General features: G+C 46.2%; 1 protein-coding gene across 1 annotated transcript in view; it reads right to left on the bottom strand.

The window, feature by feature from the left end:
- LOC103780734 (peripheral-type benzodiazepine receptor-associated protein 1-like) overlaps nt 1-6,660 on the bottom strand; it is a gene marked incomplete at its 3' end in the record, with an annotated part of 15,612 nt that extends 8,952 nt beyond the window's left edge. Inside the window, exons 1-6 of the mRNA XM_008948424.1 lie at nt 6,556-6,660; nt 5,605-5,688; nt 4,231-4,320; nt 2,859-2,981; nt 2,337-2,441; nt 1,948-1,998 (exon numbers count right to left, since the gene is read on the bottom strand). Of these exons, the coding sequence (XP_008946672.1) occupies nt 1,948-1,998; nt 2,337-2,438 (153 nt within the window). The remainder of the gene's footprint in view (nt 1-1,947; nt 1,999-2,336; nt 2,442-2,858; nt 2,982-4,230; nt 4,321-5,604; nt 5,689-6,555) is intronic.
- Between the last annotated feature and the right edge of the window lie 4,635 nt (nt 6,661-11,295).

Raw genomic sequence — 11,295 nt, 5'->3', positions numbered from 1 at the left:
CTGCTGAAAGCAGGGCTAATGCCAAGAGGATTAAAGGAAGATCCATACCTCCACGTAGATGTGGGTGCTACTTCTACATACCCTAAAAATGTCCTTGGGCTGTTGCCAAGTCCTTTCCTAAAAGTTCCCAACGCTGGACTTGCCTTTTTGACCAGATTTGTGAATTAGGCTGACATTTTAAAAAGCTCACCCTCCTCCAAGTGCTGGATTTCCTGCCACAGTGGGCAAGTGAGAGCCCACCACTGGGCTGCCTCTCCTCCATGTGCATGCCTCTGCACAGCCAGCCTAACCTGTCATTTAACTTCCCTCTCACTCAGGAGATCTTCTCACAGCTTTTTGCAGGTAGATCTGAAGGGGACTGTTGAAAGCAGTTTTCTATCAGCTACAGAACCTGTCACTTCCATAAAAAGCTTCTCTCCAAATCACTTGTGACTAGGCCAGCTAGCACAACTCCCAGACTACAACTTCATCCATTATTATCTCGTCTGTGAAAACTATTGTTCACAATCTCTGCTTCCCATCTTCCAGCTGATTGCAAAGCCAGCAAGACCTCTCATCTTCTCCACAACACTTTCATTTGCAATGATAGCACCATTGCTTTTGGGTTTTGGAGTAAACACTTCACTCTTGGACTGCAAGTAGCTTGAAAAAGACCTTTAAATGTATGTGACACGTGGAAAAGGTGCAGAGCTGGATTATTCCAGAAATCTGTAAATGCCAAAAAAAAATCCCATAGCTCCTAGTTCTAATTGGTCAAGAAAGCAAAGCATATAAGCAGAAAAGCAGCTGCTCCATCCAACTCATAGTGGTAGCTCCTTTAATTACATTTATTTCTTGAAGATGACACTCTTGCAATCTTTTCCAGAGTTAAAACAAGAACATCAAGCAACTGTCAAAGTCAGGACAGAGGAGAAAATCCATCCTGTTTGACAGGATTATAGCAATACCTGCATGCAATCCAAAGTATTCTGGTAGCCAGAAGAAAAGCAAAAAGAGATAAAAAACCACATCAGCTGTTACACTAGCCAAAAACCAACAGTCTGCCAAAGATAACCCAACCCTCAGTTTGAGTGACATCATTTTCTCACTGACTTGCAGTGTCTGCCCTGTTCCACCCTGAGATTGCCACCTCGTCCCCAGAAGCATCTGTTTGCTAAACAAAAGCCAAATCCCCACATACCAAATTCATGAATAAGAAAACCAGGTACTTTTTGAGGGCCTCCAAATCACAACAGGCTTTGAGCAGAAGCTGCCCCATTTGCCATCACACCTAACCCAACTCTCCAGCAGCCTCTAAATCACAACATCAAGTTCCAGGCTTTGGTGCTTTGCCTTTGCAGCTCCAGGAATCCACAGCCAAGGGTTTCTCCAAATCAAAACCAAACAGGGCTCATCACATCTGCCAGGCTACATCCTTAAGCTGTCTGCCACCATGGCAAAGAGTGTTCTGTGCAGGCATCAGAGCTGGCCCCAGCTTAGCAAATGGGACAAGGGAGCTGCCTCAAACTTCACCACTTGTTATGCTCAGGTAAAGGCCACATTTCTCCTTTGTGACCCCTAATAAAAAGCATAAAGCATGCATACACAAAATAAACTTCAAATCACATGGATGCAAGTATTCTTCCTCCCTGCAGATGACCCTGGAAAATGGAGCAGGCAGATGTGGGGTGGGCTATTTAAAACATCCCTGAAAGCTGTTGGGCACGATCTGAAAGAAGTAGCCTGAGGACTGAGCAGGCCAGGATTTTGTCCCCAAAAATTGTGACCCCAGAGACTACTCAGGCAGCACAACTGATACTTGTCCACAACAGCAACATGTTGCATTCAATCAAGATGTTAAAGCATTTTACTTAAGAACAAACAAAACCCAGGGCATCAAGAAATCTGGCATTAAGAACAGAAGATACCAAATGTACAGCCACGAATCCATCTTGTTTTCTGTCTTACCTCTAGAAGCTGTACTGCTCCTTCATGTTCTCTTTTTGCCTCTGCCTGAGCCTACAAGTGAGTGAGAAATGTAGTAAATAAGAAAGCAGCATACCTAAGTTCTCTTGTGCTATCACCACCACTTTGCTTGATCATTTTAGAATTAAAACACTGTATAGACTCAAAGTATGTTTGGACAAAGAGCAGTGAGAGATCAGAACTGCCATCCCTGAGAAGAGCCCTTCACTTTGCTCAGGGAGCAGAGGTCACCTATATGCAGACACTCTTGGTTTGCTTTGTCCTGTACACTCACACACCCCGTGCTTCCAAGGAAACAAGGTGCAGGAGTCCCATCACTTCCTCCCATGGATTCAGAGAGGACAATGTGGACACTCTCCCACAGAACATACCTGCTGCAAGCGCCTGACCTCCTCCTGCTTCTCCTGCAGGACTAGCAGTGCTTCCTTGTGCTCCACTTCCAGCTGCTGCCTTCGCTCCGCCACATTTCTCATGTGCTGCAGAACAATTCACAGAGAGCTGAGGGGTGACAGTACTGAAATATCATCCTGTGTCCTACCACGGGCCATGGAGTCAAAGCATGGCCTGTATTGCACGGCATCATTAAACAGAGGAGAAAGCAGGGAACTCTCATCACAAGCCAGAGCAACAGAGCCAAAGAAAATCCTTCCTTCAGTGATGGTCACCTTACTTCCCCTCCCAGCCAAACCCCTGAAGCAGCCTTCCTAAAGCAGCCCTGATTGCCCACTTTGGCAGGCTGTGTTGCAGGACCCCAGAGAAGCAGAATTAAGCAGAATTTCCAACAGAAGCACAAAGACAAAAGAATGGACAAAAAAAAAGCAAAGAGACAACATGTGCCATCCAAAAGCACAAAGTGTCTGGACAGTCCTTCCAGCCCTGTGGATCCTACTGACCTTCAGCACCTGCTCTAGATTCTCCAGCTTGGTTTGGAGTCCTTGATTCGTCTGAATTACTGAATCCCGTTCCTTGGTAACCAAAACCACCTGTAATTTCAGGTCAGCATTCTCAGATTCAACCTGAAGAGGGAGGATTTGCTGTTAGCACAGGCACCCATATGTATCCTTGTACAAATAAACGAGGGCAATTTATGTCTGTATCTCAACAGGTTGTTTTGCAGACCTGCTTTCTACTTGATACCTCCTCTCCCACTTGCTTTTACTCAAAACACATACACAAGCATCTGCACAGGTCTTCAGTGTGATGACTGAGGACTTTATTTGCTCATGCTGCTTCTCCCACCAGACTCGCCTGCCCTCCCCATTTGCAAAGAGGAAGGGACTGGGATGTGAACAGGCTGCATACTAAAGAGAGATGAAAAAAAGCACAAAGGCCTACAAACATTTTTAATCCAGGATGGTAGGATTAAAAATTCTTCTACAGAGAAGAGTGGAGAAAGTTCAGGGGTGTGCTGCCATCATGTTTACCTCCTCCACTTACTACAGGAAATTCCAGCAACACATTTTGCACTACAGCTTGAGAACTATTAAAATTTCAGGTTAGCAAGCAAAGACAAACATTTCCATTTAGAACTAATGGCCATTAAATATGTGGGAAGCCTTATGTGTGGTGGTAACACTGACACACAAGACAGACCAGTGACTTTCTCACTCTCATGCATTACATTTGCCCAGAGAAGGAGCTGGGAACAGATCCATGGAGGATCTTCACTGGACTCTTCCACCACCCTCACATGCAATATGCTCCTCAAACACAACTCTCCGAGGTGCAACCACCCTCCCTTGAAATGTGCTCTGCAAACTGAACAATGCAAGTATCCTGCCTTTCTCCCAAGACCTGAAGGCTCTGGGTTTTCCATTTGGCAAGGGCAGCTCTCAATGGCAGAGGCAGTTTCCTGCCCTGCCTCATGATTAGTCACCAAAACCCTTTCTCAAGCACAGCAAAAAATTTAGAAGTGACTGAGGAGTTCAAACACACGATCCACTTGCATCACTTGCAGTGATGGGTTCTGCTCTGCTCCCCACCCACCACTCTCCAGCTTTGGTTATAAACTATCAACAAATTACCACAGGGAAAGCAAGAGTGAACTTCAGTAAGGACAAAGCATCTCGCTCAAGTCTTGGGGAACTCTGTAACAAAGCCAGGGCAGTTATCTCTCTGCTTGCAGTTACCAAGGGGCACACAGGACTGAGGGACAGAGATGGGCACACTCAGCTGGCAGCTTGAAAAGCCAGCATGCCAACAAGCTCCTCTCAGCAAAGTTTTCCAGAAGCTGATGCTCCATCTGACAATGACCCTGTGTTTTACCTGTCCTGCCCATCCAGCCTTCTCATTCAGGTGCAGGTTCTCTTCAGCCAGTCGTGCATTTTCACTCTGTACCTCCTGCAGCTGGATCTCCTGTCCAGAGAGAGCAGGGGTTACTGCACCAAGGCCCTCAGACTAAATCCCCCAAATTCTCCTGCAGAGCAGCTCCAGTGCTTCTGCTGACAGATGGTGCAGGGTGCTGCTGGGATGCTGCCTGAGGGGTGGAAGCCACAGCGTGCAGCACTGCTCAAGCAGATGCCAGCTGTGCTCCAGATGATCTCTGAAGTTTCTTTTCCCATTTACGTAGCCTCAAAGCCCAGAATGAGAAAGACATTTCCTTGCCTACTTCACAGCTGCAGTGTCACATTATTTATGTGCTGCTGTCTAGAACTCCATCTCCACCTACAACAGTTCATCAAGTTTCAGTCTTGGTTCAAGATCAGAGTCTTCTTGACAAATTTCAGCTAAGGAAGAAAAAAGGATTTTGGAAGGATGATGCTGAAGACAGTTCTAGAGTGCAAACTCAAGAGTTTTAAACCAGGGTTCAGGCTGGAGTTAAGAAAGCAACATCAGCCAGCCATCTTCCTGCCTGAGGCAACACTGTCCCTGAGCAGGCAGGAGACCATGGACATATGGAGAGACAATGACTGAATTTGGTAGGTCCAGTCCATCTGCAGCAACTTTGTAGAGCATTAGAGGAATTTAACAGTTGTATAATTGCACAAACTTATTTGAACAAACTTATTCCTTACTTATTCCTTCATCTTCCCATTGTAACCCAGACAATGAGGCTGAGATATGCACTATGAACTGCATCTGGGCCCAGGCTATGCATCAGAGCTGAGCTGAGATTTGAGTGAGACATAAAACATCTCCTCAGAAGGGAAGCCCCCTGGGTGAACCTACACACTGTCATAGTCACTAATGACACCACGTTCCTCAGCAAAGCAGAAATGGGAGAAATCCAGGGGCTGTGGTATGGCCTGTGAAACCTCCATGACATTAACCAGAGGCAAGACTTCATCCAACAACTAAGAAGCACAAGAAAATGCCTGTGGGTTTGGGTAACTACCATCTCAAGATGCAGAAGTCTTTTGATATTTGTTTAGAGGGCATGTGGAAATGGGTAAATATCTCCTCAAACCAGGGAAGCCCACTGAGTTTTAGCCAATGATTTACGTAGCTATAGTCAACCCACAGATGGCTGAAAGAGTAAATAAAACAATTTCATCCCCAAATTTGTGACACTGTTCAAACTAAGAGACTGACTGGTGGTTCCTTATCGAGACAAACTGAAGAGAATCCAAGAGAGGCACGCCACAACCTAGCTTCTCTTCCACCATTATGCTCACAACAGTAAGCAACAAGAACACTTACCAGTTCTTTGCATCTTTTATGCTTTTTCCTCACTTCATGCTCAAGGTTTTCACATTTTTTGCGTTTTTTCTTGAGTTCAAACTCCTGCATGAGACAACCATAAGTAAATCAGCAAGTCCACGTTCTTACAATGCAGAAGAAATTCAAACCCAGCTTTCTCAGCCCCAATGCTGGATTAGCCATTTTCACTTTCTTAAGAAACACAAACAATATAGAAACCAAGAGAGATCTCTTTCTTTTTTTCTTTTTTCATTTTTAATTTTTTTTTAAAAAAGCAAAGTAAAACAGAAGGATTTCAAATGAAACAGTTATTCCCTAAGCCTTTCACCTTCTGGAAATAGTTCTCTGTCTCCCATTTGCACAGACTGTTCCTCTTTGTATAGAATAGTTTGGGGGGCAGGATGTGAGGGACAGAAAGACAGAGCTGTGCAAAATATTCAGCTTGAAACATCAGCTGTGCTATCTTAGCTCCTATTCTAATCCAGATGACATTTAACAGGCAACAGACATCTTGTGCTCGTGTACCTTCATCTGCAGTTGCTCACTACCACTACTCTTGGCTCCTCAGTTAGATGGGAACTGCTAAACCTCACTGTGAACTGTCCAGGTTTGCTGGAATAATGCACAAGGGACCTATTCCTCACAGGGCATCTGTCCCAGGTCAGCCCTGTTTGCTCCCAGTTCAAACAAGATCAAATCAGACACTGCACAATGTCTACTGCTGCATTTCCCTCCCATTTCAGTGTGACATATTCTCCTGCCAGCCTAGTACCTGGGGGCAGCAACACCCTCCATGGTTTTCCCACCAATTCTCCAAGCTTTCCACATTTGCCAAACAGCTACAACTCAAAAGACTTCAGTCCCCCAGATCTCTGCCTGGACTGCATGGGGTGAAAACCCCAAGAAAAATGTATAGCACTCCTTCAACCCAAAGCCAGGTTCACAACTCACCAGCTGCTCTATCTGTTGGCTGCTCTCTTGGTCTGTGATCACATTTTTGGGAGGGAAATTTTCATGTCCTTCAGAAGCAGGTCCCAGTGGTTGCACACCTGGTTCCACCTGGAAAGCAAGGAAGATGCCAGAGAGCTCAGGGACAGCCAGGACTACAGAGCACACTGAGGGAGAAGAGGCTCTCCTGGCAGTACCACCTGGGAGAGCAACGCTCCATGTGAAAACCTCTGATCCCTGAACTGCACCACTGGGCATGGAGAAAGCTGAACACCATGCCAGGGATCTCTCAGCCACCAAAGACCTGTGCTGGGAGTCTTCTGGAGCCCAGTGTCAGCCAGTCCAGCTTGAGTAAACCACCCACATGCAACAGTGGGCTCCAGAAAGCTCTCAGATCTGAGTCCTCATTTGTGCCTCATCTAAGGTTTCAATGAGAAACATCACCAGCACATTTCATGGTCCTCTCCAAAGCTATAAAAAGATGGAAGATGGTCAGAAGGGAGAACACAACCCTCAAACAGCAGGAGGTAGAAATCAGTGAAGATTTCAGAACCTGAAGGCAGGGAAGAGCAGACAAAAAAACACCAAGAACTGGAGCATCCCACCTCAGCTAGTAAAGAAGTTTTTCCCTTATGTTTAGATGGAACCCCCTGTGTTCCAGTTGGTGCCCATGGCCCCTTGTCCTGTTGCTGGACACCACTAACAAGAGTCTGGCCCCACCCTCTTGACCCCTGCCCTTTAGATGTTGATCAGCACTGATCAGATCCCCTCTCAGGCTTCTCTTCTCCAGGCTGAACAGCCCCAGGTCCCTCAGCCCTTCCTGGTCACAGAGAAGCTCCAGTTTCCTCAGCATCTCCATAGCCCCTGCTAGACTCTGCTTAGAAGGCAGCTTAGGAGGACAGACATGGCAGCAGATGTGCTATGGCTCATGTGCCACCAACCAAACCAGGTGAAAGGAAACACTTCTCTGTACACAAGTTTCTAACTACATGCCTTTTAATTTGGGCTACAAAAACACCTTTAATCTTTTGAATTTTCACTCTCAACTGCTACTTGAATTGACATCACCTTCCCAAAGTAACCCCTGACAGAAGAGCAAGGCCTGAGTTAGGTAGAAGACAGTTTTGACAATGGTTTGAACACTGAATTTAAAGTTACTTTTGCTAAATAGAATTTAGGGACAGGAGATCATTAAGATCATCAAAGCCAACTTGTACAGTGAGCAATCAAAGCCAACTTGTACAGTGAGCAAGCAGCAGGATTTTGTGACTCCAGCTCAGCCCTTATCCTTCAGCTGACCTCTCATCAGAAGTGGAATTTCTCTTTTCACTTTGAACACCTCCAGTGCCAAGGGGCCTACAAGGCAAAGTCTGAGCTCCCTTTACAGCCAGCTACTAGGACAGTGTCTAAGCACAAGACCTAAAACATTTCTTTTACCTATTTTAGGCTTGAAACCCTAATTTTAACTACCTCTATATTCATGGCTCCACTACTGAAAGCCAGAAAACCCTCAGAGACTACACTCAAGCACAAACTACCAAGGTTTTCAGATTTTCTGCTACAAGGGAAATCCTGAAGCAACCATCTTGCAGCATGGCTCAAGGTTCCCCTACCACCCATGGCATAGGGTTCACCTGGAAGTTTGGGAGTCTGAGCACCAATCTTTGGCTGGAAACCTTCAGATCCTCCACCCAAGCCACGAAACCTTAGAGTCCCAGCCCTTGGGAGCTTTCAGATGTGCTCTGAAACCAGCACTAAACTCTGGAATATCCATTTATAAATGTTTCTAAGGGGTTTTCTGTTTTTAAAAAAAATTGGCATTTACCAATTTTCAAATATTTCACACCTCCCCTCCAAAACTGCTTCCTCACAAACTGAAAATGTTGCTTTTTAGTCAACTTTAATGAAATCAGCTCCCAAGCAATGCCAGTGGATGCCAGCTAGGGTTAGATCCTCACTGCACGAGCACCACGCACTGTGCGTCACAAGTCACGCTCTCTTGCAAAGAGGCATCCAAGACAAATTTACTTCTTTGTGATCATTTCCCAGCAAAAAGCTACACAGAATTATGACACTCCTAACTGCAGACAACTTATAAAAGTTACAGAATGATCAGTTTGCACACAAAGACCTGATTCCCACCCAAGAACAAAGGCGTGCCCCCAGGCACACGCTCACAGGCTGTTATTTTGATGCAGAACCCAGACTCGTCTCCCTTTGAAACAGCTGATAAATGAGACTGGCACACACCACGAGGAGAGCTGTGCCCTGGAGCTGTGCCACCTCCTGCACAGCAGGGACTGGAAGATGTTCAACGAACGAGCCAGGTGCAAGGAATCTGTCCAACCAGAGAGTTCAGAACAGCTGCTGCCCACCCCCAGCGCTACCCACCCAGGCTGCACTGAGGGAGCAGGATGGTGCTGCACAGATCTGCATCCCCAGCTACAGCCCAACACACAACAGGCACAGGCACCTGCACTTCAGCAAATAATTGGAAAGTTTAAAGCATGCCACAAAGAAAATTAAAAACATTGTCAACTTTCTAGAAGCTCTGCCCTTGGCAGCCAGAAAGCATCACCATGATCCTGCCCCCCCAAAAAATCACTATATTTTCCACCTAACCACAGCCTGTTCCCTCAGCTGTGCCAAGGCAGCATCAGGCAGAGCTGGAGCACAGAACTGAGGCAGGTTTCAGGACAGGCAAGAAGAAAGGCTGGGTTTGCCAGGTCGTTTTTAGCTCAGATCTGTCCTGTCCTGCTGCTCAACGTGAGTTGCACTGGCACGGGTGAAGGGGCAGTGGGATTAGCAGAGGACAGGAGGCTGTTTGCACCAGCCCCACCACTGAAAGAAATCTCTGCTAAATTAGGGTTTGTTTGACAGAGATAAGCATCACCCCAAAACCCTAAATAAAGCAGCAGAGAAAGCAGAAGGAAAACTGAGAAATGGGATTTTCCAAGGACACTCAGAGGAGAAGCTTGTCCTTTATACTCTGAGGAGTTCTCTGAAACCTGGGGAATACCGTTCTGACGCACTCTGCTGGGGAGCAGGACAGAAAAGGAAGATAATTTCTTTTAATTATGGTTCCTGCCCCGAGAGCTGACTTCATCCTCAGCACCACACCACTGTGCCCTCATGAATACAGCTCCTGAGCCCAGAGTGTCTGCTACAGCTTCCAGCTAAGAGACCACCAACAGCCCCCTTGCTGCCCCTTCACTGCTGCTGCTGGGCTTGGTCTTGTTATTTATCAGCCAGAAAATCTTCTGACAATGAGGGCAGACCCTCCTGAATCAGAGCAATAAAAAGCATCCATGGGAAAGACCATAATACACGCTCTGTTCTGACAGAACCTGCAGGGTCAGTTGAAAACCAAAGTATGGAAGGAGTGGTTCAAGGAAAACAACGACTGAGCAGAAGTGGGGAGGGAAAAAAAAGTCTGTGCATTCCTCTTCATCATGGAGGAATTTTGAAGGCAAGGGGCCACCAGGGCAGAAACATCAAGCTATGAAGTACAGAGATAAAGATCTCTCTCTGAATTGTCTGTAAGAACAACTGTGGAAGCCAACAAAATAAACACTAAAAAATTGCCAAGATTAGACAATATTCACCCAAGGGTTTAAAAACCCCCCTTGGCATGAACTGAATCTCTCACTTCAGCAGTAACTGAATCAGTATGGACAGTTCTCTGACATTACCTCAATACCAAATACCCTAAAGGTAGCAAATGTCAAGCTTTAAGAGTATTCCAGTGGAGATCTATGGAAACACAGACCAGTACATCTGATACCTGTTCTGGCCAGACTGAAACTGCAACAGAGCTTAGGCAGATAATTAAAAAACTAAACCAAACAACCCAAACAAACATATATTGGGAAAATAAAAACACACACACACAAATCTAGAAAGAGTTTTTCTAAGGTGTCAGCAAGCCATCAGGTGAGGGAGATCCAGCAGGTACAGTGTTTGGGTGCTCTGAACACATTCAGCTGCATGGCTTTGAAAGGCTTCTGCAGGCACCAAGCCACCCCAGGATGAGGAGGAAGGTTTTCTCTTGGGTAAATATCTCGTAAAAATGAGACAATTTAAAAGAGAGACAGCAGGAACCGTGCTCTGTAAGTACTGATGTGGTAAAGAGACAAATGGTGAAGAGAGCATCATGACACCAAGAGATTACAGAGGGCCATCAGATAAACGGTGTTTTAATAGCACCCAGCTTAGACAAAAAGGCAAAGAGATCTATTGGGAAAGAGAGAGAAAACTTCATTATGCCACCATATAAATCAATGACACAGTCTCTGGGATACTGTCAGCAGGGCTGTTTCTCCAGACACAAAAATGACAGAGAAAATGTATAAAGGAAGGATACAAAGATGATTAACAGTGAATAATGGAAGAGCCTAGAAAGAAATTAAAAACCAGCTGAAGAAGAGGAGCCTGTAAACTCACAAGTGACTTGGAAAAGATGAACGAGGAATGACTACTCAATACGTCTTCTGTAAGAGCTGGGGAGCAATGAACACGAGCAGCCGGTGGGAGTTCAGAGGGAAGATGCACAGCCCATCCTCACACAGCCCACAGACGTGAGATTCTGCGTGGGGACACGGCGGGTACCCCAAACTTCGGAGGGCAGCCGGGTGAACCCACACGACACAAACCCACCGGGAGCCAGCGGACCCCGCGGTGCCAGCCCGGCTCAGCAACCGCACGGAGCCCGGGGCGGAGGGCACCAGGGGGGACCGGGGGGCA

Source organism: Merops nubicus, unplaced genomic scaffold (genome assembly GCF_000691845.1).
Source record: "Merops nubicus isolate BGI_N331 unplaced genomic scaffold, ASM69184v1 scaffold47529, whole genome shotgun sequence".
Taxonomy (NCBI): domain Eukaryota; kingdom Metazoa; phylum Chordata; class Aves; order Coraciiformes; family Meropidae; genus Merops; species Merops nubicus.
The sequence above is the reverse complement of the archived record's forward strand: the minus strand, read 5'-3'. Positions and strand labels throughout refer to the sequence as shown.